The 26,667-nt window shown below is 40.2% G+C and overlaps 1 protein-coding gene across 1 annotated transcript in view; it reads right to left on the reverse strand.

Annotated features, from left to right (window-relative positions):
- Positions 1–26,049, reverse strand: part of LOC146618787 (cGMP-inhibited 3',5'-cyclic phosphodiesterase 3A-like) — a 70,212-nt gene extending 44,163 nt beyond the window's left edge. Inside the window, exon 1 of the mRNA XM_085370324.1 lies at positions 25,144–26,049. Coding sequence (XP_085226450.1) covers positions 25,144–26,049 — 906 coding nt within the window. The remainder of the gene's footprint in view (positions 1–25,143) is intronic.
- Positions 26,050–26,667: the final 618 nt, after the last annotated feature.

A 26,667-nucleotide genomic window follows, 5' to 3' on the forward strand; every position in this document is an offset into this window, starting at 1 on the left:
AACAAACAACAAATTAAACCGCTGATCTAAGGCAAGATGGATCCATGTTTTGTTTTGGTTTTTTTTGCTGTTTATGCCAAATTCTGACCCATAATTTTCTGTGAACTATATCGCAGCCAAAAGTATTAGTTCTTATTATCAGTTCATTCTTGTCTATCCTGTTGTCCCCGTGCATGGATTGTGCTGATGACAGCCACTAATATAGCCGAATGGTAGTCTTTGAGTGCTTCTGTGTTTCACAGTGGAGTTGCATGACTAAGCCTTTGCATGTACTGTCAAGTAAATGCATGTATGCATCTGTCAACAAGTACAGATTTGTACTGCTTGTATTTCTAGTCACCTTTGCATCTTTGACACATGAACTTCTGTTGTGGTTTTGTAGTTTTACAGTTCAAAAAGGTTTTTTGCCTTTGCCTTCAGAAGGTCATGACAGTGTGACTACCTGACAGAAAATGAAAATGAATCCACATTTTTGCACAGATTTGGCCTTTAATCTAAACTTTTGATCAGCTGTAAAACAGCCTTGTGGTAAGGACCCGACGCACACACTGGATTTCATGCGCTATAGGTTAGTTTTTATTTTTGTTTAAGCAACTGTATTTTGACGTTCCGGCACCAGTCGCACAGGAACAGCTGCTTCCTCCTCCTCCTCTCAGTCCCCCCGTCACTATTTCAACATACAGAGAAGAAGAAGATGATCACCTCAAGTAAATCAACAGTGACTTCAACGGGCCATCACAAGGAAATACCAATCTCATCATTTTCAAAATGCCACCTAAAAAAGCAAACCCAGGAGTTGAAGAGGAGTTGGAGGAGATTAGGAAATCGCTTAATTTCATGTCTGATGAACTGAGCAAAGTGGCTAAACAACAAGGTATGCTACATGACCTAATGGATGAAATAAAACAACTAAAAAACCTCATAAAGGACAAGGACAAGAAAATAGACGACTTGGAACGGCGAATCGAGGACCTTGAACAATACACAAGAATGGATGATTTAGTCATAAGTGGTCTGGAGACGCAACACCGAACCTACGCCAGAGTAACAGCTGGCGGAGGTAAAGACGGTGAAGATGCCCCGGTAGAGGAGCTGCAAACGCTTGAACAGGAAGTGATAAAATTCCTTCAAACGAAGAATGTAAGTATTCAGAGCCATCATATTGCAGCATGCCACACGCTCCCCAGAAAAGACAGTAAAACAAAGCCAGCAATCATTCTTCGGTTTGTGAGTCGCAAAACAAAGATTGAGTTACTGAAACAGGGTAAGAAGCTAAAAGGGACTGGTGTGTATTTAAATGAACATTTAACGAAAAAGACTGCTGAAATTGCAAGACAGGCACGCAGCCTGAGAAAACAAAATAAGATACAAGCGACATGGACGAGGAACTGCAAAGTAATGATAAGACTAAATGGCAATCCCGAAGAAGCGAAAGTTGTGATGATAAGAGAACTCAAAGACTTAGAGCAATATAAATAATCAGGAATCTGCTATGGAATCTATTGGAAAAGTGACGATTGGATAATGAACAATGGGTATGGAAAGTGTTTCTGGCCTTATGGCTCAAAAACAATGGAAACAACAACAACAAAAACACATAAATGACAAGTTTGGACACAGATTATAGGTTTCCATTCGGAGATATTGAAGAGGAAGACTTTGATTATGAAAAGGACTGTCAAGGTGGTTATTTTGCCACACACGCTGAGAAAACGAACTTCAAAACGTTTAACTGTGCAGAGCACAACATGAATGACCCTGAAAGTAACATTGACCCAGATACCCACTTCTACAATAACACCAATAATACTTGTGAGTACTATACAGATGACCAATTCAATATGAATATTAAAATGGCAAATGCATTGTCGGTCATACATTTCAATAGTAGAAGCCTGTATAAAAAATTTTCTAAAATTACAGAATGTTTAAGTAAGTTAAAAAAGTTTAATATAATTGCAATATCAGAAACATGGCTCGATAATGAGAAAGTTAGTGAAATGGGACTGGAAGGATACGAATTATTTACAATGAACAGGGTGAATAAAAAAGGAGGCGGTGTTGCTTTATATGTAGATAAAGTTTTGAAATGTAGTCTGATTGAATGCATGTCAAGCACCATAGATAACATATTGGAATGTGTCACTATTGAAATTCATGTTGAAAAAGCTAACAATATAATTATAAGTTGCATCTATAGGACACCAGGTTCATGCCTTGAGACATTCAATGAAAAACTTGCTGCTATGTTTAGTAACCTAAATGATAAAAAAGTGCAAATAATTTGTGGTGATTTTAATATAGATTTGCTAAACCCAAATGGACATCAGAAAACAACAGATTCCATAAATACAATGTATAGTAACTCCCTTTTCCCTGTAATTATAAAACCAAGTAGAATAACAATTGATACAGCTACATTGATAGATAATATATTCACAAATAAAATTGACCATGAAATAGTAGGTGGACTTCTTATAACTGATATAAGCGATCATCTTCCTGTTTTTGCAATTTTTCAAAATTATTTTGGGATTAAAACTAAACAAAAGAATCAAATATTTGATATGATACGACATAGAACAACAAGAGCCATTGCTGCCCTCCAGGTGGACTTAAAGGAACACAATTGGAATGAGGTTTTTGCAAATTAAGATTCAAATAGTGCATATGATGCATTCTTATCAACTGTAATTTCACTATATGAAAAACATTGTCCTTTAATGAAGATCACTAGAAAGCATCACAGATCAACTAAGCCATGGATCACAAAGGGGATAGAAGATGCATGTAAAAAGAAAAATAATCTATATAAGAGATTCATAAAACAGAGGACAAAAGATGCTGAAATAAAGTACAAGTTATATAAAAATAGATTAGTAAATATTATAAGAACAAGTAAGAAAGAATATTACCACAAATTATTGGAGCAAAGTAGAAGTAACACACAAGAAACATGGAGGATATTAAACAGTCTAATCAAAAAGGGCTCAAAAAATAAGAATTATCCAGATTATTTTAAAAAAGATAAAGATATTGTGCTTGATAAAACTAAAGACATTGCAAATGAATTTAATGATTTCTTTGTAAATGTTGGCTTTAATTTAGCAAAAGAAATTCCAGAGTCAAGAAATAATAACGACCTAAATAAACATATTACTCAGAATGTGTCCTCCATGTTTATTGGTGCTGCAACTCATAGAGAAATAATTAACATTGTGAAGACATTTAAAAATAAAAAGTCCACTGACTGTTTTGGTATTGACATGATATTAGTTAAAAGTATTATAGAATATATAGTGCAACCTTTCACATACATTTGTAATCTGTCCTTTCAAACTGGTGTGTTTCCCTCACAAATGAAAATAGCAAAAGTTATTCCAATCCATAAAAACGGAGAGAGATGTCAGTTTACCAATTGTAGGCCAATATCACTACTCCCACAGTTCTCAAAAATTTTAGAAAAGTTATTTGTTAATAGACTTGATAAATATATTGAGAAGCATAATCTCCTAAGTGATAACCAATATGGCTTTAGAGTGAAAAGGTCCACTTCGATGGCAGTGATGGAACTTGTTGAAGGGATATCTAATTCAATAGATAATAAGGAATATACTGTTGGTGTTTTTATAGACTTAAAAAAGGCGTTTGATACAATTGATACAATTGATCATTCTATATTAATGAATAAACTAGAGAGATATGGCATAAGAGGGTTAGCATACAAGTGGATGAAAAGTTACCTGGATGAAAGATATCAATATGTCGAATTCAATAATGTAAAATCTAAGCAGTTGAAGGTAACTTGTGGTGTTCCTCAGGGCTCTGTGCTGGGCCCTAAATTATTTATATTATATATAAATGACATATATTATATATAAATGACATATATAGTGTTTCCAAACTGTTAAAATGTGTATTGTTTGCTGATGATACCACTCTGTACTGCTCAGGTAAAAACTTAGAACAGCTTCTGACTACAGCGCAAAAGGAGTTAAATATATTAAAAAACTGGTTTGATGTAAATAAGTTATCATTAAATATAAAGAAAACAAAATTGATTATTTTTGGCACTAGACAAGTGAAAAATGTATCTAAAATAAGGGTTAATGGAATTGAAATTGAAAGAGTGTACGAAAATAAATTTCTTGGAGTGATAATTGATGATAAGCTGAGTTGGAAGTCTCATATAAACCACGTGAAAACAAAAATGTCAAAAACCATTGCTATTCTCTATAAAACAAAGCATGTCCTGAACAAAAAATCATTATACACACTTTATTGTACTCTGTTGCTTCCATATATGACTTACTGTCTGGAGATATGGGGTAATGCATATAAAACGAACACTCTTCATATTTTCAAGTTACAAAAAAGAGCTATAAGAATTATAAACCAATCAAACTATATAGAACCAACTAACATTTTGTTTATTAATCTGAATACCCTGAAATTTTATGATTTAGTTGAATATAAAATGGCACAGATAATGTATAAAGCACAAAATAACTTGCTTTGCCCCAGTACTCAGAAGCTGTTCAAAGTCAGAGAGAGTCAATATGACTTAAGGGGAACAGATTTCTTTAAAAAAAACAAGATAAGGACAAATATAAAGCAGAGATGTGTTTCTGTTAGAGGAGTTAACCTGTGGAATAGTTATGACAGTGATTTAAAAAGGTGTAGTTCATTTTCCTTGTTTAAAAACATGTTTAAAAATAGAGTATTAGAAAAATATATAAATCAAGAATGAAAAGAGCAAAAAGGAGAAAAAAAAAACAACCTCTTGATTCTTTTGCTTTGATGTAGTTACTTATCTAAGGTGGAAAGTTTTTTTTTCTTTGTTTTTTTTTTTTCTTTGTTTGTTTGTTTGGTTTTTGCTTTGTTTTATTATTTTCTTCGAGCCCTGTGTACAGGAGCTGCATACAAAAAGATATTTTGTGAAAAGGGTTGGCGTAATAAGCAAAAGCTTCAGCCAATACCTTTTGATTAGCCTTGTCTCATGCTTTCTTTCTTTATGGTAGATTTTTGTTCTGTTTTCACTGTTTTTTTTTCCACTGTTTTCACTGAGATTTGAATTTGAATGCTAATCAATAAAATCAAATCAAAATAAAAAAAAATCACCTCGAGCAGTCACACCTGCCCTCTCTGCCACACCTGGGCATCGCCTTGAGAGCTCACTGTAGCGCCCCTCTGCTGCAGCAGGCCAGAGACCACACCCCTGCCACAAGCCTGTTTCAGTTTAAGTGTTGTTTTCAAGAAACTAAATTAGAAACTCTATTTAATTTGTAAAATATGTATACACACACACACACACACACACACACACACACACACACACACACACACGTAGATATAAATATTTAGTATACACATTCAGTAATATGCATACACTCTTATATTGTACATATATTTATTCATATGACTTTCAGATTTAGCAATTCCTATATTTTGCTTGTTCTTATGTTATTGTATTTTTGCACACCTCTGTTGCTTGTGAAGCTCGCACACAAGAATTTCACTCGCATGTACTGTACCAGTGTACCTCCACATGTGATGTGACAATAAAAGTGATTTGATTTGATTTGGTTTGATCCATGTGTCCTTAAGCTTGTATGTTGAAGTATCCTTAGGCAACTTAACTTAGGTTAAAAGTGCTCAGGTATAGAAAAACGTATGAATGTGTGAACGCGGGTTGTAGTACGAAAGCACTTTGAGTGCTCATACTGAGTAGAAAAGTCCTATATGCAAAAGTCAATTTAACTCCATTTTTTATTTTCTTCAGTTAAATGTTATATATATGTAGTGCCAAATCACAACAAAAGCTGCTTTATATTGTAAGGTAAAGCACTTGGCGATAGTGGGAAGAAAAATCTTTTTTTAACAGGAAGAACATTCAGACAGAGCGACGCTCAGGGTGGGGCAGCCATCTCCAACAGTTTTGAGATCCAGTAAACTAGTGAAAAACAAACATAAACAAGAATAAAGAGAAATAATATAAGATGGATGATAAATTAATGTATAAAGAAGTCAATAACAGTCGTCCTGTGCATTCATATAACTGCACAGTCTACTGTCATCTTTACTTCACTGAGAAAACTGCATCACGCACAAATAAGTCGCCATGCATGCATAAATACCATTTCATCCTAGTCTTCCTCCTCCTTCCCTACTTCCCTCCAAGGCTCCATGGCTAAGTGAAGTGCTTTTCCCCTGTGTTGTTGTACCCATGTTAGGCTACTGACGCCAGCTTGTCATTCTCTCCTCCTATTACTGTGAGAGGTGAGTGCGTCACGCTCGCGCAACCCACTTCTCTCTGTCAGCTTTCTGCTCTTGCTGATAGACACTGACATTGTCGGGCGTGAGCATTTCAGGCTGGGTCCCATGGGAATAGCATGAGCATTCAGACACTGGTCTTACATTTGACGCTGCATGCATAACGACTTTGGGAAGTTTTGTTCTTCAATGATACTTTTTAAAGACGATAACCAGAGCAAGTTCATACAATCAGGACTCAGTCACTGAATTGCTTCTTGAATGAGACTGGTGAGAAAGTAGTAGAGAAGGAAAAAAGTGGGTGGAGAATAAAGGGAGAGGAAGCAAGAGACATGTATTAAGGAAAAAAGAAAAAGAAGAAAAAATAAAATACATTAACATTAAAACGAGATTAATCTTACAGAAACCAAACAGGCCATAAATGTACTCCATGTATGTGTGTTTGTCTGACTGAGCAATCAAATCAGGGAGAAACAGCAAAGCAGACAGTGTGTGTCTGTATATGTAGTGTTGTTCTGTGAACACATCACTAGCCCGACCCATTCATCTGCTCTTCAATGAGAACCAAGGGCTCACTTTGTGATGGTTTACCACATCTCTCTGAAAAAAAAATGTCTATAAATAGTATCCAGGTATTTATGAATATTTAAACCTAACTGATGAAAGGAATGTACAATCTGGTCAATACAATCTGTGTTTGGTAGCATCCCAATCCACCATCTGCACAGCTCCACCCATAGATTAAATTGAATTCATGATGTGAAGCAATCCCATGATTAGCTGGGCATATAGTTATCTGGATAAAACACCTGTCACATCAGCTCAGGTCTAAAAACTGTCTTCACAAGTCTCGGTGCCCAGTTTTTGCTCTAATTTGAATCTGAAAGATATGATTGGAAGCAAAGATTTGTATCTCAGAAACTTCGTTAAGGATATCTTGTTTTTCCACTCACCACTATTCTTTTGTGTACACGTGTCAAAATCACTTTTTAATAGTTCAAGTGTAACTGAAATGCTTGGATAGTGCTTTTATCTGCAAGTATTTTATTTTTTATTTTATTGATTTTAGATTTCCCTTAGAGCAGAGCACTATTCAACAAAAGCTTGTGCAAGTTACAGGTTTACTCCAACCACAGCCGGTAGCAGAACGCTGGTTTAAGTTGACTATATCATATCAAATGTATTTGTTTAGCACATTTAAAGACCAAAGCACACCAAAGTGCTTTCCAGTAAAACCATGATACAGATAAAATCACAATATAAAATATAAACTACAGATATAAAATTGTTACATAATATAAATGCAGAGCCAGATGAAAATCCCACTAGTTAACCTCGAATGGGAGGTAATGGCAAATACGTTTTTAGACATGATTTAAAAGATTGAATAGAATGTGATGCCCAAATGTCTAGAGGAAGATTATTCCATAATTTGGGTGTGGCAATGGCAAAGGCACAGTCTCCTCTGGTCTTCAGCTGAGACCTAGGTTGCACTAAGAGCAGTTGACCGGATGATCTTAGTGCTCTCTTAGGGCTATACAGACAGAGGAGATCAGCTAAGTAATCAGGTGCCATATTATTTAGGATTTTATAAGTAAACAATAAGATTTTAAAATGTTTGAGAGCAGAATCAGGACTTATCATATCATCAGCTCCTATTGGAAAGAAAGCCTCATTGGACAAGATACTGGCCATCACAAGAGCAAACTACACTTCATACAGCAGGTTTTAGATCTCACCCAGGGTCAACACACCTGAATCAAATGATTAGTTCATTAACAGGCTTCTGGAGAACTTCAAGACATGTTGAGGAGGTAATTTAGCCATTTAAATCAGCTGTCTTGGATCAAGGACACATCTAAAACCTGCAGGACACCGGCCCTCGTGTACTGGAGTTCGACACCTGTGTCATACAGGGTAGTGTGCATGCTGCAACTGAACTTTAAGAATAAAAAACAGAGAGTGCCTTTTTGATGACAAGTTCTTTACCGTTACTCTGAAGAGGGCAGCTTATGTCAGAGATAATAACATAAAACAGGGGTCGGCAACCTTTTTGATGATGAGTGCCGTCTAAAATTTCCTCAGAAGTCAATGTGCCATATGATTGCATTAGCAATAAATTTAATAACACTCTACATGAACAGTTACACACTATATAAAACAACTTTACAGAATTATATTTGTTCACAGATGTTGGCAGTTGTCAGCGAATAATTATCCGCTATCTTGAAACAAAAGAAAGACACTTTTTATCCATAAGAGCAAATGAACTGTACAACAGAAAATGCAAATGCTTTTTATGGTATCCTCACAACAATGAAAACAAACACTGTTGCGACAGTGATGTACAGTCTTGTTGGTATATGTATGATTTCTATACGTTTTACATCAGATAAAAACTTTGTTCGCAAGATTCAGATAATTATTTAATAAAAGCTAGATATTTTAAATGAGAATAAGAAATAAAAATATTTCTTTGTGCCCCCCTTTCCCTGTTAATGCCCTACCTGGCCCCCCTGGCAAAACTTTCCTAGACCCGCACCTGCACAGTTACCAGCTGTCAGCTGCTTAAAAAAGGATCCTGGTGTTATTTGTCTCTCAGAAACAGTTCATAACTTCAACTCATTCATGTCACCTAAAAGGTAAACCTGTTTCTCCATCACCTGTTCAGCTCTGATGATTCAGTAAGGACATCTCCTGGTTTCATCTTCATGTTTCCCTCTCACCACATATCCAAACCGATATCATAACCAGCAGCTTTACAGCTGTGGCTCCAGCAAACATCAGCTGATACTAGAAATCAATATTAAATAAATTCTAACAACAGCTGATCAAGCTTAAACGTGCTGCTGTTGTTTTTCTGCTGGTTTCCTCTTTCTGGCGCAAAGTGGAAGATAAACAAACAAGAGAGACGATCAGCTGATTATTGATCAGTTTCATGATTGAAGTAACAACAGGAGAGGCAGGGGGAGAGAATGAGAGAAGAAGAGGCAGCTGTGCAGCGTAAAGACGCAGAATAAATCCAGCTTTGTGTCTTTTTCATTGTAGCTGAAGTCCGAGACAAACTGTTCCTTTTCAGCTCAATACGGAACTCGTAATATTTTCTCTGAATACGAGATGATTCCGTTTTATACGGGACGGTTGGCAACTCTACTAAATAACCTTATGAATACAATAAAGTTCACTATCAGTAACATCATAGCACCCACCCAGCAGTATAGAAACTCCGTCATGCTAGCTCACGCAGTACGAGTTATTGTAACTGACTGTAAAAAATCAGCACAACAAAAAATAAACTGCACCTAAACTTGGTTTATATCTGACCCAGATAGACTGCAGGTCATAACTTCTTACCTGAAGTTCAGTTCACCTGACACTCGGACCGGCAGCCGCCTCGGGTCTCTCCTCCTCCTGCCTTCCCTCATCCACCTTCTGGCCTCTGTGGAAGCTCCGCCATAGCCACCACCAAACAACTGAGTTATTTTTACAAATCGGCCAGCATCTGGCCAATCCACCACCTCTCATTGTTTATATCGTTACAAAAGACGAAACAACAAACAAACAAAGAAACAAACAAACAAAAATCATCGACCCATAAAAACAAAAAATCACATCGGTCCACCGGACAAATGCCGGGTATGCCCGATGGCCAGTCCAGCTATGGTCGTGCCATCAGTTAACCCTTCGCGTGCCAGCTGTGGCACGCGTGCCCAGGGTTGCCGACCCGTGACATAAAATATAAGATCATCAGATTGCCGACTGCCTGCATCTGAAGGCACACACAAAATTGTAGATATTGTATAAGATTGGCTGGCTCTGTTACGTTGCATGAAACTGCATTTCTAAACAGTGATTTTAGCATGTAGTTTGATGTATGACACATCAACATAGAGAGTGTGCTCTGGATTCAGTGTCTCCACCTCCCCTTTAAAAATCGTGACTACTCCCTATACCCTATTCTGACAGTGTATAGTCACTGTTCCCAACCTCTTGTGATACTGAAGAGGCATGCTACTGAACAAGGGCCAAAAATAGCCAGAACCCTTTAGCATCTAAAGACACAGCTCATCCAAAACCTGTCACTTAACCACCGATGAGCTCCTAACTCCTCTGGTAGAAATATGTGTAAAGCTTTCCTTGAGAATTCAAACTTTAACTACTCCACAGAAGACATGGCAATGCTTGAATATCATGTTCATCGTGGCCAAAAACCGCCAAGTATGGAATTCCTCCTAATCACCTATCAATATATGTCTTCAACGTTGCCCACATGAGTGCTGAAGTACCCCAATGGTAAAATCTCTACTAGTCCTTAGACAATTTCCTTTCCAGGATCTGACCTAAATTCTCCAAGAACTCCAAATACACTTAACTGCTGTTCATAGGTACACCGATACTTAGAGCCTTCCTCTCATTTCCCCTTTATGTTCTCAGGGGAAAACGCCAACTCAGCAGAATTCAGTGAGGGATTTTTGAGAATTCCCAGAGTGGCCTATTGCTATAAGCAACTACTGTATGGAAAAGGATATTCCAAGGCATCTCTAAAATTTCGATTCCAGAACCAAGCATGTATGTGGAGGCAACCTCAATATATATTAATTTAACTTCAGTTTGTTTATATATATCCAGATTGGGTATATGGTTAACATACCATATACCAAATCTGTGACGCCCTGTGTTGGCAGATCATCTTCTGCTGCCAATTCTGTACAGATTTAAAACAGAAAACAACAACAAAGAGCAAGAGGTCAGAGTCGAACCAGACCACACAGCTCTAGATTTACAACGTGTCTGGCCTCTGTTTTGATACACGGGGATGATTGTGAACTGTCAGAAGGCCAGAATCTGAGGTAAGACACAAGCAAAACCTCACACGTGCGCTCACACATACACATACAGACACACATAAGCAATGTCTTACATAACACAGTGAGTGATGGCAGCTGAGGACACAATAATACTGCCTTTGGCATTTGTCCTGTGAAAGTTGGACACAGAGGAAATCGGGTGAGTGGGAGAGAAAACAGAGGGACAGATTTTTAAAAAAGCAATTGAAAGTGAAAGAAAGAGAGAAGATGGGGCAGAAAAGGGGTGAACAAAGACAAGATTTAAAAAAAAAAAGAAAGAAACAAGAAAATATTTGTTTGTTTGTTTCGCTACTACTGCCCATGGCCAGAGGCACAATACCCCAAGGGAAAATGTGGCTTTATGTTAATATTGCAGCCCAGTCAAAGCCACCCTTATCACCACCGGCATCAACTTCCGGAAAGAAACTGTAATGGGGTGCAAGGGAAAGAAATAATAACAACAGGAGCAAAACAAGAGTAAACATGAGAGCAGCTTTCCAATGCTGGGAATAGCTTCTGGACATAAAATTAAATAAATGAATGATCATGCTGAGTATGCCTCTAAACTTGTATAGTAGGAGAGAGAGCTAATGACTGTCATGTAGCAATGAGATGTAAAGAAAGCTAATTGCAACTGCAGCATTGAAAGGTGGGAGAGTGTAACAATGCAATTGAATAATGTAGTGCTATCTACTCTCGCTGAAGTTAAATGTGTGACAGTAACAGAATTGGTGTATAGGTTTAAGCAGGGGTTAAACTGGGCTAGGAGTTATCTAATAGGCAGGTTAATACATTATACTGCGTGTCCCTGTGGTGCGTTCATGGCGCGCATGTCAAAACTGTGTTCTCGTTACTTTTGCATCAATCTAACACTACTGAGGAGGACTGAGCATAAATGGACTAATGTCTTCAGGTAAATTTCAAATGCAACTGTTCAAACAGCTCCACAAAAATCACCAGATACAAATGCTTTCTCTGCTACTTGGCATATTATTGTGTCTTTGCAGCTAAATATACAGTTCGTCTATTTCCCGGGGAGGGAAAGAGTTATGTTTGACACTGTGGTGAAGTAATGCACTATGCTTGACTGGTACAGAGCAGGCTGTGGTGTGAGGTTACATCAAGGGTAGCAGCCATCAATTTAAATTTAAGGTAAGTATGCTGATTAGATCCTCTCACCAATTTCGACCTTTCATAACAGCTGTATAGTGTCTAGAGGTTGAAAATCAGGTTAACATGAAATCTCATATCATGTTGAATTCAGTTTGCTAAATCCACAAAGAGCAGAGCATCTTAGAGCAGCAGCATCACGGGCCAGCTCATCACAACCTGTATAGAAATTAAACTCTAATGGAGCTTACAATGCACATTATTATGTGACTTATTTCTAAGTGATTCTTTTCCACATGTTGCAGCCCTACACCCAATTTTTAAGCTCCTCCACCTGCCAAATCCCACTTTAACCCCTGGGTTTAGGTGGGTCTTCTTGCCGCCTCTGTGGGAATAATAGGTGAGAGAGAAAGAATCTCAATTTCTTTTTCCAATTTTTTGGGTTTTTTTAAAAAAAAAAAACAACAACAACAGCTTTTTATTAGCCTTTTAAACTGTTTCATGTGTAACATAATTAGTGAGCCAATGACATGTGTTAGCTTAAGGGTGTAGCTGTTCTTTGTAAAATAAGATCAAAAAATAAATAAATACACTACTACTACTGTTGATAATAATATTAACACAGTCATTGAAAGAAACGTTGGTCTATAACACAGATGTAACCAGACTACCAGACTGTTAACTAGGGAATCATGGACCATCAATGCAACCGTTTCCTTAAATTCTCATCTAACTTAGGAGTTCGGGATGAGTGCTGAGGATAACTAGTAAGATGATATGATTGTGATCGTGTGCTGATATCAGAGGCATGAGTGACGACAGCATGATATAGTAAAAAGAGAAAAAAAAATTCAGTCAAATCTGAGAAATGGAGTTGCAGAATCTTTTTTTTTTTTTGTTTCCCAACTTTCAGCATCGATATCGTGGCATTTATCCCAATTTCAATAGCAAAGGTACAATGAATGTATGACGCAGAGAAGCAGAAACAAACATTCCTGCCTTGGATATTTTATTTATTTATTTATAGTTTTGCTTTTTGTTTTTTAATGATCATGAATTGGGGAAATCATCAAAAAGTGTATTTTGGTTAAACATTAAGAGGCTTGTCATATATATTTGGTCAAAACAAGTCATAGCATAATTGGTTTAGCTTAAATTTCCATGTGCGTAAACTTTTTTTTAATCAAAATAGTCATTTCTACCTAACTATAAATGACTATTTTTCTCACAGAAATTACTAAAATGTAAGTAATGTGATGTAGTTCAGCTGTCTATTGTGTAGGACTGCAACGATTCATCGATGATGGCACAGTCTGTTTGCACACCACGAAGAAGCAAAGAGGCGGAGCCTCAGGTTGAGGGAAAGAAAACGTGTTTCTAACGTCCAAAACAGCAGCGATGTTCCTGTAATCACCATTAAAACCTTCACTGGTAGAAAGCGAGCGGGAATCCTTCACCAAAGCACCTAATCAACAAACTCCGACATGAAGAAAAGCGAACAATCCACCGCTGTTTGTTTTACACAGCGTAAAATCTGCAGTAAGTCTCCAGATGTATTAAAATAAGCAGATGATCTGATAACTTTGTTTGATACCAGACTAGTTAAATTATAGAGCTTGCTGAAGGTTGAAGGCAGCCGTCCTATTTTATATGGAAGTTTACCTGCAGCAAGCAGGGGTGAGTCTAAAGGGGGGCATGGGGTGTACTAGACCACATGTATTTCAAGGCTTTCATAGCATTTTTCCAGACTGAAACAATATAACATATAGTATTAATTAAATTGCATTTATATTTAAAAATATAAAAAGAAAAGATTTTTTTCATAATTGTTTCTAAAGTTTGGACACTGAATCATTGTTATATATATTGTTGCCTGACCCTCTGCAGGTACTTGGTGGTTGCAGCCTTTCTAGCGGCCTCTTCATGGTTCCCATTTGCCTGCGGGATCCCCAGGTACTTGTAACTGTCCTCTATGTCTGCAATGTTGCCTTCTGCAATGATGCATCACCACCTGGTATGGCAACAGCACCGCCTACAACTGCAAAGCTCTCCAGCGAGTAGTGCGGTGCTCTGAACGGATAATTGGAGGTGAGCTTCCCTCCCTCCAAGACATCTACAGGAAGCGCTGCCTGAGGAAAGCGGGGAGGATCATCAAGGACTCCAGTCCTGTTCAGACTGTTCAAACTGTTCAGACTGCTTCCATCAGGAAGGAGGTTCTGCAGCATCCGGTCCCGTACCAGCAGACTGAGAGACAGCTTTTTCCATCAGGCCATCAGACTGCTGAACACGTCATAGACACCTCAGCTTCACTACTGGAACTTCAACATTATGCACTCCACACTGTATATAAATGCCACTTGTTTTGCACATATTCAACTCTGTATATTTTATATATTTTATTATTATTATTATTATTATTATTATTATTATTATTATTATTATTTTATTTTATTTTTTTATTATTATTATTTTTTTTACTATTTAATTTGTAAAAATGTATACACACACACACACACACACACACACACACACACACGTAGGAAAATATTTAGTATACACATCCAGAAATGCATACACTATTATATATTGTACATATATTTATTAGTTTCAGGTTGGCCATTCTTGTATTTTGCTCGTTTGTGTTGTTGTGTTTGCACATCTCTGTTGCTTGTGGGGCTCGCACACAAGAATTTCACTCGCATGTGCTGTGCCAGTGTGCCTGCACATGTGATGTGACAATAAAAGTGATTTGATTTGATTTGATTTGATTCTGGTAGTTCAATCCCCTCAGTTCTGACTACCTTCCCTCTCTTTGATACCATCCGACTACACTTCTCCAGTCCGAACGACATTCCAATGTCATTGCTGTATAGCCTGGTAGTGTGGATCAGTGAATCGATGTCTCGTTCACTCTTGGCATACAGCTTGATGTCATCCATGTACAGGAGGTGGCTGACAACTGCTCCGTTCCGTAGTTGGTATCCGTAGCCAGTCTTGTTAATGATCTCACTGAGGGGGTTCAGGCCTATGCAGAACAGCAGTGGGGACAGAGCATCTCCTTGGTAGATCCCGCACTTGATGGTGACTTGTGCTATGGGCTTGGAGTCGGCCTCTAATGTTGTACGCCACATCCCCATTGAGTTCCTGATGAAGGCTCTTAGGGTCCCATTGATCTTGTACAATTCTAGGCATTCCAGTATCCAGCTGTGGGGCATTGAGTCATAGGCCTTCTTGTAATCAATCCAGGCAGTGCACAGGTTGGTCAGTCTGGTCTTGCAGTCTCGGCTGATTGTTCTGTCTACCAGTAGCTGGTGTTTTGCGCCTCTGGTATTCTTGCCAATTCCTTTCTGTGTCCCGCTCATGTATTGACCCATGTGCCTGTTCATCTTAGCCGATATGATGCCTGACAGGAGCTTCCATGTAGTACTGAGGCAGGTTATTGGTCGGTAGTTGGAGGGGACCGGTCCCTTCTTGGGGTCCTTGGGGATCAGGACCGTCCGGCCTTCAGTTAGCCATTCCGGGTGTCTCTCGTTAACTAGCAGCTGGTTCATTTGTGCTGCCAGACGCTCGTGGAGTGCAGTCAGCTTCTTCAGCCAGTAGGCGTGAACCATGTCGGGCCCTGGTGCTGTCCAACTCTTCATACTGGAGACCCTTTCTTGGATATCTGCCACTGTGATGGTTACTGGACCCTGTTCAGGGAGGTCGCTGTGGTCTGCCCTCAGATCCTCTAGCCACTGAGCATTGCCGTTATGGGTTGCATCCTTCTCCCATATGCTCTTCCAGTATTGCTCCATCTCCAGCCTTGGTGGTGCTGTTCTCTTATTGTTCCCTTGCCACTGAGAGTACACCTTTGCTGGTTCTGTGGAGAACAGCTGGTTTATTCTCCTGCCTTCTATTTCTCTGGTGTACCTCCTCAAGCGGCTGGCCAAGGCTGTGAGTCTTTGCTTGGCAGTTTCCAAGGCCTCAGGTATGGACAGCTTGCTGTATTTCTTAGGCACCTTATTTGTCGCACCTTTCTGCAACTCCGTTAGTTGGCTAACCTCCCTCCGTGCTACTTTGATCTTGCCCTCTAGCCTCCTTCTCCATGGAGGGTACTGCCCCTTGTCGCTGTTCAACTTGTGGCCAAGCATCCTCATCCTATTCATGTAGCCCCTTCCGCCGGGGTTACTTGCGTAGTAGCATTCCAACAACGCCCTGTTTTCGTCTCTTGCCCACCGATGCCTTCTTGTTCCAGTAGCCCACTTTTCATCAGGGTGCCCTGGTTCCTCAACACCTGACGCGGACCTTGTTGATCCGGGCGACGTCCGAGCCGGCATGCCTTCATGTTTATTTGTCTCGCTCATGTCTGCGGTAGGCTCGCTTAGCATAGGGGGTCTAGCCTTAGGACCCTTACTGGATACAGACGCCCCAGGCAGGAATCGAACTTGCGATCCTCTGTTCCAAAGGCATGTAGTCTAACCACTACGCTATCCAGCTGCTATTATATATATATATATATATATATATTAGGGGTGCAACGATATTCGTATCGATATTGAACCGTTCGATACAGTGCTTTCGGTTCGGTACGCATATGTATCGAACAATACAAAATTTGTAATTTATTTTATCAACTTTCCTTCTGACGATGCTGTCTGTGTTGAGCGCTCAGTGAATCTGCGTTCGACTACTCCGCCTAGGCTCGACAGTGCAGCCTAGGCGGAGTAGTCGAATGCAGATTCACTGAGCGTTCAACACAGACAGCATCGTCAGAAGGAAGAGCGCAGGGCAAGCTAGCGAGACAGAAGTTAAGCTCCCCTTGCAACATGGCCCTCCCCCACCCTCATTCAGATCTGGCGTTTGGAATTATTTTGGTTTTCATGTGACGTATGACCCTGAAGGTAAGCGCGTCATGGACTAAAGTAAAACAGTATGTTGGATGTGCCATGCAATGCTCAATTACATGGGTGGGAACTAGTGTGTTAACGAGCAGTTAGCTCGTTAACGTGTTGGCCGTCTAGCCCCATGCACGGGGCGATCGGCGTAGCTCGTTAACGGAGATTTGCCGTGTTGTGGCGTTAAGGTCATTTCAACGAGATTAACCTGAAAGCACTAGTGGGAACACAACGAATATGACTGCACATTTACGCCGACATCATCCTAGTGCAAAGACAAAAACAACAAGCATGCTACTAACTTTAGCCGAGTCATTTAGACAGCTGTTAGCACAGGATTCTCCTTATATGTTTAATATGCTGCTGAGAATATAGCCCAGAAGAAGCGGATAGTATAGCTTTTATTTTGGAAAGAGACATTTCTCTGTAATAAACTCTCTTTTCCAAAGATGAGTGATTCCTCGATCAGATAAAGGGCTTGCAATATCGCTAGCCCGACGTCCCGGGGCTAGCGATTTTTTTCAGTCGGGCTACCAAAATCTATCTCTGCCCTGCCCGTCGGGCTATCGTAGGACGGAAAAATATATGTCAATGCTTTTGCATTCTTTCAGAAATGTAGCTGGGTAATTATGTCATTGGCATCGGTGAGCCACTGTCAATATGTGACATATTGCAATCGCGTTTGAATTTGCGCTTGTTTTTTTGCTTTCACTTTGCAATCGCGCGAACTGTGTATAGAGAGCGACAGCACTGATCTGTGAGTGATGATAATTTGTGGGGTTAGGGTTAGGGTTAAAAAAGAAGGGGGAAAAAGGACTCATTACAAACTAAAATAAACCCGTGAGTTATTTTAAACATCAGAAGCAAAATATCATGGTAGTCTCTCATGCATTGTTTCATGTCCACTTCCCCATCATTATAATAACTTCAGACCCATTTCTGAAAGAGCAGGTATGCCAGAGTATCTCTCTTCAAAGCACTTTAGCAGTCAGTGATGCTCTTCTGTCAAAACAGAATACAGCAGGTAAAGACAGCTTTGCATTCTTATGCCTAGATGAAACCTGCCGCGTGTGTCTGCAGCGTGTATGTGTGCGTGAGCGAGACATGTATGTGTGCATTATGAGGGATAATGGAAGGGAAAAACACTCCCAGATGCATGTGATGCAATTATATCCTTGATTATCTGATTGGGTAATCCACAGACAGGCTGGAGGCGTCCAAGATAAACACAGTGTTGGCAGACTGTTGACCAAGCATAAACCACGACGAAGGACACGCATACAGTCTTACGCAGACACACACACCTGTATTTGAACATGCACTCAACAACATATAGATATTGTGAATACTATTTAAATAATATTCTATTTAAACATTTAAATACTTTAAATGATGAAACATATTTTCCCATAATTTTTTTAGCTAAAATAAAAAAGCTAACAATTTAAATACATACAACAATAATTAGACTGACTTTAGCCGTTAAGATGTTAATGGTCCAGTTTTAATATGTAAATGAATTTTTTTGCAGGAAATGTTGCCACTGAAAAATAGTTGTTGTTTTTTTTTCATCAAAACTTTAGAAATATTTTTTACATCACTTTGCAAGCTCAAGAATCACCCTGAACCCACAGTATATTTTTAACAGGTTTTGGAGATGCCAGGATGATCTGATGCCGGTTGTTGAAAAGGTAAATCCCTCGTATTTCCAGATAATTCTGAAAACATTAAGGAGAAGGGCATTCTTTAAGCTAGTTGGGTCACCAGTACTCCAACACTGCTTGTGCTGCTGTGTAGCTCCCAGGTACGTCAGTAGGTGTTAACTAAGTCTGTAAACCCAGGGCACAGCAATGAAAGAGATGCACACATGCCAGCAATTCCTGCATAAATACAGTTTTAAAAATGTACCTCTGCTTATGTCCTCGCTGATCCAAACTGCCCATGCTCTGCGTCCACAGAGTAAAGGGAAAGCTGAACAACAAAGAACACTTAAATGTGTGATGTGTGAGGTGGCGTGTTGGGTTTTTCGTGAAGGCTTAAACTGACAAATGTCATGAAAGTAAAGTGTGTAAGAGTGTTTACTGTAGGGGAAGAGAGAAGCAGACATACCTGCAGACAGATGTATGGACAGGTCTAGAGTCTGCTTGTCAATGTTGCCCCCTGCCCAGGCCAACCACCCTCCCCTCACCCCTCCTCACCTCTCACCAAACATATTTTGGAGCTAAAACACACCATTGAATCGAGTAACAAGGCAATCCTTGTCCAGCGCCACCAAACCTCATCTGGACAGCCAGCAGGGAACCCACTGTATGTGCGTGTGTGTGTAAGCGCGTGTACAGTATACAGAAATGACCAGAAAAGGTTAAAATTATTTGCTGTTGCTTTTAAAGAGCAAGCTGCGGAGGCCACTCTATTGCACACACTTTCTTTTGCTCTTGCTCTTTTCCCCCTGCCCTGTGTTCTCTCTCCCTCTCTCTGGAGGCATGTGGCACTGGGCCATCTTCACCTTACATATGCACAAACACATTAAAAACACATACGCAATAACTGCCAGGCAAACTATAAGCAGTCAGTACGAACTTGCCTCAGCTGTGTGTGAGTCCATGTGAGCGTTCAGAGCAAAGGTGTGTTTAGAACAGAAGCAAAGAGGTTGAACACGAGGATCAGATAGTTGTCCTTTTACAATCAACACTTAAGCGGAGCTTGGCAGAGAATCTCCTCTCACTCCCACGTTTTGCCTCGCTGTAAACTGCAAATCTTTCAACACTCCTCTTATACCCCACATTAACTCCAGCTACCCCCCACCCCCAGCTTTTTAAAGCTCTTTGTCACGCACACACACACACGCACGCACGCACACATATTCACCCATGTCTCGGTGCTACCCATGGATAGATACACCCTGTCCTGATTCAACTCTTTCAATCACTTTTCTTCAGGAAGTCTGTTTTCACTGTTTTATCACTATGACTACCTTCCCTGTTTTTCAGTGTGTCTTTTTAATAGTAAAGGAGTATATATGTTTATAACTGAAATGTAGTGATATATAAACAGTAATATCTAATCAAGACTGTTAAGTTTCCTGCTCACACTTTTTCACTTTATGCACAAATATAACCTTTTGGGGTTTTTTTCTTTGAGGTACTTAAATTACTGCTGTTTAAATGTTACTATAATCTAGTAGAAAACACTGTAGAGCTGCTCAGGTATAGCAAAAAAAAATTTTTTTTTTTATGTATAGATATAGTAATGTGTGAAAGTCTTGAGCCAGCCCTCATTATTTTATAGTTTGCATGCACTGAGTCAGACATTTCTGTAAAATTTAAAGTGGTCTCGAGCAATAGTTCTCCAGGAGATTGACTTCCTTTTCACTCATTTTCAGTCCAACATGGTCAGTACCTGATTATGTTGAGAGGATTTCATGAAGCCACTTAACCTCAATTTCAATAAATTTGAAATTGGAACTGAGAATCCCTCCAAATTATGGAGATAGAAACATATGGTCAGATTTTCCAGTACCATCTGGGAAGTATTGGAATGGCAATAGCTTAATTTTTCAGCATGACAATAATTCCAAACATACTGTCAGTGCAGTAAAACCATACCTGGATAGAAAAGACACAGTGGAATATTATCAGTCCTGCACTGGCATCCCCAGAGACCTCAACATTACTGAAGCAGTGTAGGATGACTGACAGAAGACAGAACAAAAAGGCAGTCACCATCCAAAGAAGAGCTTTAAATGTCCTTCAAGACGCCTGGAGAATTATTCCTGAAGATCACTTAAAGAAACCGTGCCTAAGAGATTTCAGGCTGTCCTGAAGAATAAAGGTGGTCATACCAAATTTTAGAATTTTAAACTCTTTTTACCTCATACACTGTATTTCTATGTATTTTTGCACAATGTTCAATAAACTGCCGCACCTTTTTCCCATTTTCCTAACAAAGAATAAAGAAATGGAGAGTGGCCCAAGACTTTTCCACAGTGCTATATGTTTTCATAATCTTTTCATCTACTATACACAGCACAGTAAGTCCAACATTTTTTCAGGTGTACTGTGAGATAAATCAATGACATACACAACCTTGCACAGCCTTATTATCTAATGGCCCAGGCTGATTGGAGAATTGCAACTCTCAGGTCATGCAGGCCTAAAGACCGATCAATGTTGCCCTGATAACTGCCAGTCCTTAGAGAAATACATGCATTCCCCGACGGCTTAGCTTGCTGGTCCCACAGAGGGCGCTGCACTAAAAACCTCCTTGTGATTTCTTTGGAGACCAGCAGATTAGCACGGCCACCTTCAGTTTTCATGGAAGACTCCAATTCGTCTGTAAACACTCACTAACTTATCATAGCGCACCAGTGAGATGCAACCTGGAAACAGCATCCGTTCCCCTTCAAAGTAAAAGTTGCAACTTTTGAAACATGTTGGTTTTGGTGGTAAGGCACAAATTCTACACTGAAGGTGAAGCTTCTCTGTTTCCAGTTTGCAGTAAATATACATATAGGAAAATGAACACACGTGAAAATGGCAGGGAAGCTCAGCTAACCATATTAAACAGCTACACTGACATCAGGGAATTGTCTAATTATTATGGAAGTGGCTATTTCTATAAATACAGTTGCTGTTTACAGGTGACATCTGCAACAACAATAAATAACAAAACATGAGGTATACTCAAACCAACAAGCCCACAACTCGTGTTTTTTATAGCGTCTCAGTTTGTATACGGTTTATTTGTCCTAATAACAAGGTTCACTGAACCATAATCCTATTATATTTGCACTGCAAAGCTTTAACACAGTTTTTGATATTGTACAGTCATCTGTGCTTTTACTGGCAATTATTGAGAAGATAAAAACTTGCTGTATTATCTATGCATTTTAAATGATTTTAAAAACTCTCCATCATTATCCTATAAAAGAAAAAATACTGTATGTTAAGACTGGATGCCATTCAGAGTAAGAGCGCTCTGGCGACTGGAGCTGGTTGTGTCTCCCTGGAAATGTATGTGCGTCAGTGAGAGAATGTGGGCCTTCCCTCAAATAGATTTCAGAGCACATGTTTCTGCTTTAGAATCTGTCTCTCTCCCGTCTTTCCCCTCCTGTTTGACACAGATACTTTATATGGTGAAGAGATTATGAAAATGATTTGAACAAGAGAGCAACCTTAATCGTGATATAAAGTAGTGAAATTAGCCTCGGGTGAAACAATGTGCAAATATTTCAGTAAACCCATATTGCTGCTATGCAACTGAAAAAGCAAACACCGCCATAAAAAAATAAATAAAATAAATGTAAATATTACGCTGCTTATCGACATACTTATGGTTGTTGTCATGTTGCACACAGCAAGTGTTTGTCAGCTGCATGCAACCCAACAAACAAAATACTATTCCCCAAAATCCCCCATCCCACTGAGACCCTGGCTAAAAGACAAACAACTCCTGTCAAAACACAAGGCCTCTGTGTGGAGCTGATCCAGAAGGATCATAATGGATGTTAAAATCATCAAATATTATAAACTCCTTTGTATGGACAGCAGAAACCAACAGGCTTTAACGTAGTGGTGCATCAGCAGGAGAATTAATCCCATTCACTTTAGAGAAAAAAAAATACTGAAATAAAGCCATGGAGCTGAGCCAATGCTATTTCCCAGCTTCCTGTTCAGCAGAGTGCCTGTCTTGCCTCTGGCTTGGCAGGCTGCACCAGCCTGCTTCATAAATACTGCACAACCAACGCTTGATGAAAACGCCCGCTTCTCTCAGGTACAACTGCACTCTGGAGAGCTTCATTTTCTACAGTATGGATAAACTGTGAGCATCTGTGTCAAAGAGAGGCTCTGAGATAAAGGCCGCAACCTCAAAAATGTGCTTGATTTTTAATATAACCTCATTTTGCTTCTGGAAATTTACCTATGTAATGTGTGTGGCTAAAACAAAAACCAGTGCTAACCCCAGGTGGCCCTCCGGTGACCTGGTGGAAGTTTAAGAGGTTTAAGAGCAATCCAATTGCTTTGAATTTCTTTCTCTTTTTGTGGCGTACATCTGTGTCCGTGCGTCGGTCCTACAGATTACACCCAGTGAGAAAAGGTTAAAAGAGGACGCGCTGTCCTCAGCATCTGGTCAGTTAAAAAAATTTTCATTGTTTTTTTTTTTAACTCTCAGAATTCAATTTGTCACTATTCCTGTTCCAAACATGGTGACCAGAATGGGTAATGGAGCTCTTCTAATAGTACAGATAGTCCACTAACTCACTGTTCCCTAGATACCAATTAGCAGTGAACATCCCAGCATCACGAGTCAGACAGCTGATGTGGGAACAGCTTGACGTGAGAGAATGAAACTTGTGTGTTGGGACAATGTGGGTGAGTCCAGATTAGTAAACTGTGAAAGGTGTATTCCCTTTGCTATTTTGGGGCACTTGGTGGCTCACCATCACCCACACTGAGTTCATCTCAGGTAAACACAAATTTTAGGCTTCTGTGAGACAAAATGTATCTATGGCAATTCAGTCTAACATGGATATATAGCTAATTATAATAATGTTTTATAATGCAAAAGTCAGGAAGGAAACGTTCTTTTTAACAGGGCATTAATGAATGTTTTGATTCTCCTTAAAAACATCAAACAGTCTCAGTAAAATCACAGAAAACAGCACCTGTATATTTTTCTCCAGAAAGCAATATGAGGTACGCTCCCTCTTCCACAGGACAAATATAAATAATAGAAAGCTACAAAGTGTGTACAAAGTACCAACGTTTTTGTGTGGACGTACAGAAAGCACCATCATCCACTGTGATTACACCATAAACCAAGCCATTTAACTGCTACTGTTAAGCTTTTCTTTCTCTGCCATGTTTCCTTTCTCTCTCTATTCTCAAAATCTACAAATGAGATCAGGGTAAAGTTGAAGAAAAAGAGCAGCGTAATCAGGATTATGCTGCTTCTGTAGCTAAGCCATACACGGGTGACTGTGACACAAGCTCACCCACTCGGGATGATCACCGAATCCCCACTGTGAAAACACCAGCATGCCTCCCTATTACTATGCACCATGTGGTGACACTTTCAGTTGAAAATGAGTGGCTTCATATAACATTCATTTTATCTCAGCTTGCCGGTGTAGGACATAAGAACCAAAAAGAAGGAGGGGGGCAAAGACGGGCGAAGAACATTCAAACAAGGTAGCATCCATGAGTGTGAAGGGATGGATGTTTGGAGGTTGGAGCACTGTTCTAAGAAGAAGGCACCATCTGTGATATATTAAAAACTTAACATTACTTAACATGTATTTTTTAAGTCACATTAAGTTTTAATCACATTAAGTCACATTATTTTGTATGTATGTTTTATTTAAATTTCCCGGTTTTAGTATATATATATATATATATATATATATATATATATATATATATATATATATATATATAATCACAAGCTGTGAGCCATTATTCACAATCCCTTATGCTGCCATAAAGATAATATGTGTAAAAAGTCTGACACGGCACCACGGGCCTGCAAGCTGGAGAAGCAGAGGCTTGCAAAAATATTTACATGTGACTTCACACCTATGCACGCGAATACAGACACACACACACAGGCACGCGGTAACTTGGCGTGATAAATACACCATCCATTTCCTTATCAGCAGCCCCAAACAGAGCACAGCACAACTATGATGACCAAATGAACAACGTCAGAGTAGGCTCAAGGTAAACATCGGTGTTTAAAGGGATGTACAGGATCGTGAAATTCAAAAGACCAAAGCACCAAAATACTACATTAACAAGCATCTTGGGAAAACACAGATGTGGCCCTGCATGGAGCAAACAGGTCATCAAAACAAGTGTTATTATAGTGTCTTCGGCCTATTCCGTTTTGGCCCAATGTTTAAAAAAAATGCATGTAAAGCTCTCACACATGCCATCAGAGAAAGAGGGGGACTCGAAAGCATTACATGCCAGTGGTTGAAAGTTCCTAAGCAAATCAGTAACAAAACAGCCAGTAAGGTCCGGTCCAAAGTTACATCTTACCTGGTCCCGCGGAATGCAAGGCAGCGAAGTCCTGCGGTGGGACTTGCTGTTGCTCTGACTGTGAGCCATCATTTCCGAGGCCGCTATGGAGCTGGACCTCCGTCTCCTTTTGAAGACAGGGATGTCCTCCTCCTTCGCCCCGGTCACAGAGCCACAGCACCCCGTCCCGCTGGTCCCTGAGGCCGGCAAGAGCCGGTCAGCATACCTCGCAAGCAAAACCCCCAGCAGCCCCAGCAGGTAGGCCAGGTAGGGTCTCCAACTGGCCCGGACTCGACTCAGGGAGACAAGTGAGACGGTCCTGATGACGCTAATGAAGACGAGGATGGACACTCCCTGACCCAGCCGGACGACCAGCAGAGCCCCGCTGCCTAGGCAGCCGAGGACTACCAGGGTTGCGGAGAAGGACAGCAGCTGCTCCTCGGCGCCGCACAGGAGGGAATGCGCCGCGGCTTCGCCCAAGTGGCACACCGCTAACAGAAACAGCGCGGTGCGGATGAGTACTCCGCAGCGAATCAGATACAGCCCTACCCAGAAGAAGGCACATACGAGTGTAAAAGCGGGGGAGACGCAGTAACACACGCTCAAAAGCAGCTCGACAGCGCAGCCCGCCGCGAAATGAAGACGAGGGTCGGAGCCGCTGCTATTTCCGTTGGTCCTGCTGCCTGCATCCCAGTCGACCAATCTGAGCAGCAGAGCGAGAGTAACGGAGATGGAGGCAACGCAGACCGCAGACGACACTCCTCGGCAAGTCCATGTCACGGCGAGTCTGAGCCACGACGACTGGCACCCTGCGTCCTGGAACAGCGGGGTGACACATGTCTTCACGTAGCCGTTGCGCTCCAACGCCGCCCGGGGATATTTTTCAGGAGCGCTCCTTGATGAACCTCCGTCTGCCTCCAAGGCCATCGTTATCAGTCAAGCGGCATAAAAGAGATAGATTTAGTCCCTGTGTGGGTGTTTTAGTTTGCACATACCACCAAGAACTCTTTATTTTATTGTATTTCTGTGCACCAAAACTCAGGACCACCCCAACTCTAAAGTTTGCATATTATTTAAAAAGCGCAAAACTGAGAGGTCTACACAACTTTTCATTTAGTTTGGTGCTTCAGGACGTCCCTGTTATATTTGTTCCACTATTGGGTTGACTGTGTTAGTCAAGCAGTGAACCAAAAAAAGAAAGAAAAAAAGGCAACCCCTGGCGTTTCACACATCTAGGCCACTACCCCAACTCCTCTACATGTTTTTTCTCTCTCCTTTCCCTCAACCTCTCCTCGTCTCTCTCTCTCTCCCCTCCCACTAGAAATTATCCCCCCTTTTTCCTTTTTTTTTTTTTGCCGCTCCGGTGATTCCTCCATCACGTTTTGGCTCTTCCCCTCCTCCGTGTGTTTCTGCTGTTCATTCTGCAGGCTGCGGTCTCGCCCTGGATGTGACTCAGTTCGCAGTGGATGGATGCCATGTTTATACGAAGATTTCCTGGCTTGTTCGGGAAGATGGAGCGGGTCATTACGAGAATTGACTATAACA

The sequence above is a fragment of the Diplotaxodon limnothrissa genome, linkage group LG14, assembly GCF_057381915.1.
Source record: "Diplotaxodon limnothrissa isolate DT_005_m linkage group LG14, D_limnothrissa_male_GT1.1, whole genome shotgun sequence".
NCBI lineage: Eukaryota > Metazoa > Chordata > Actinopteri > Cichliformes > Cichlidae > Diplotaxodon > Diplotaxodon limnothrissa.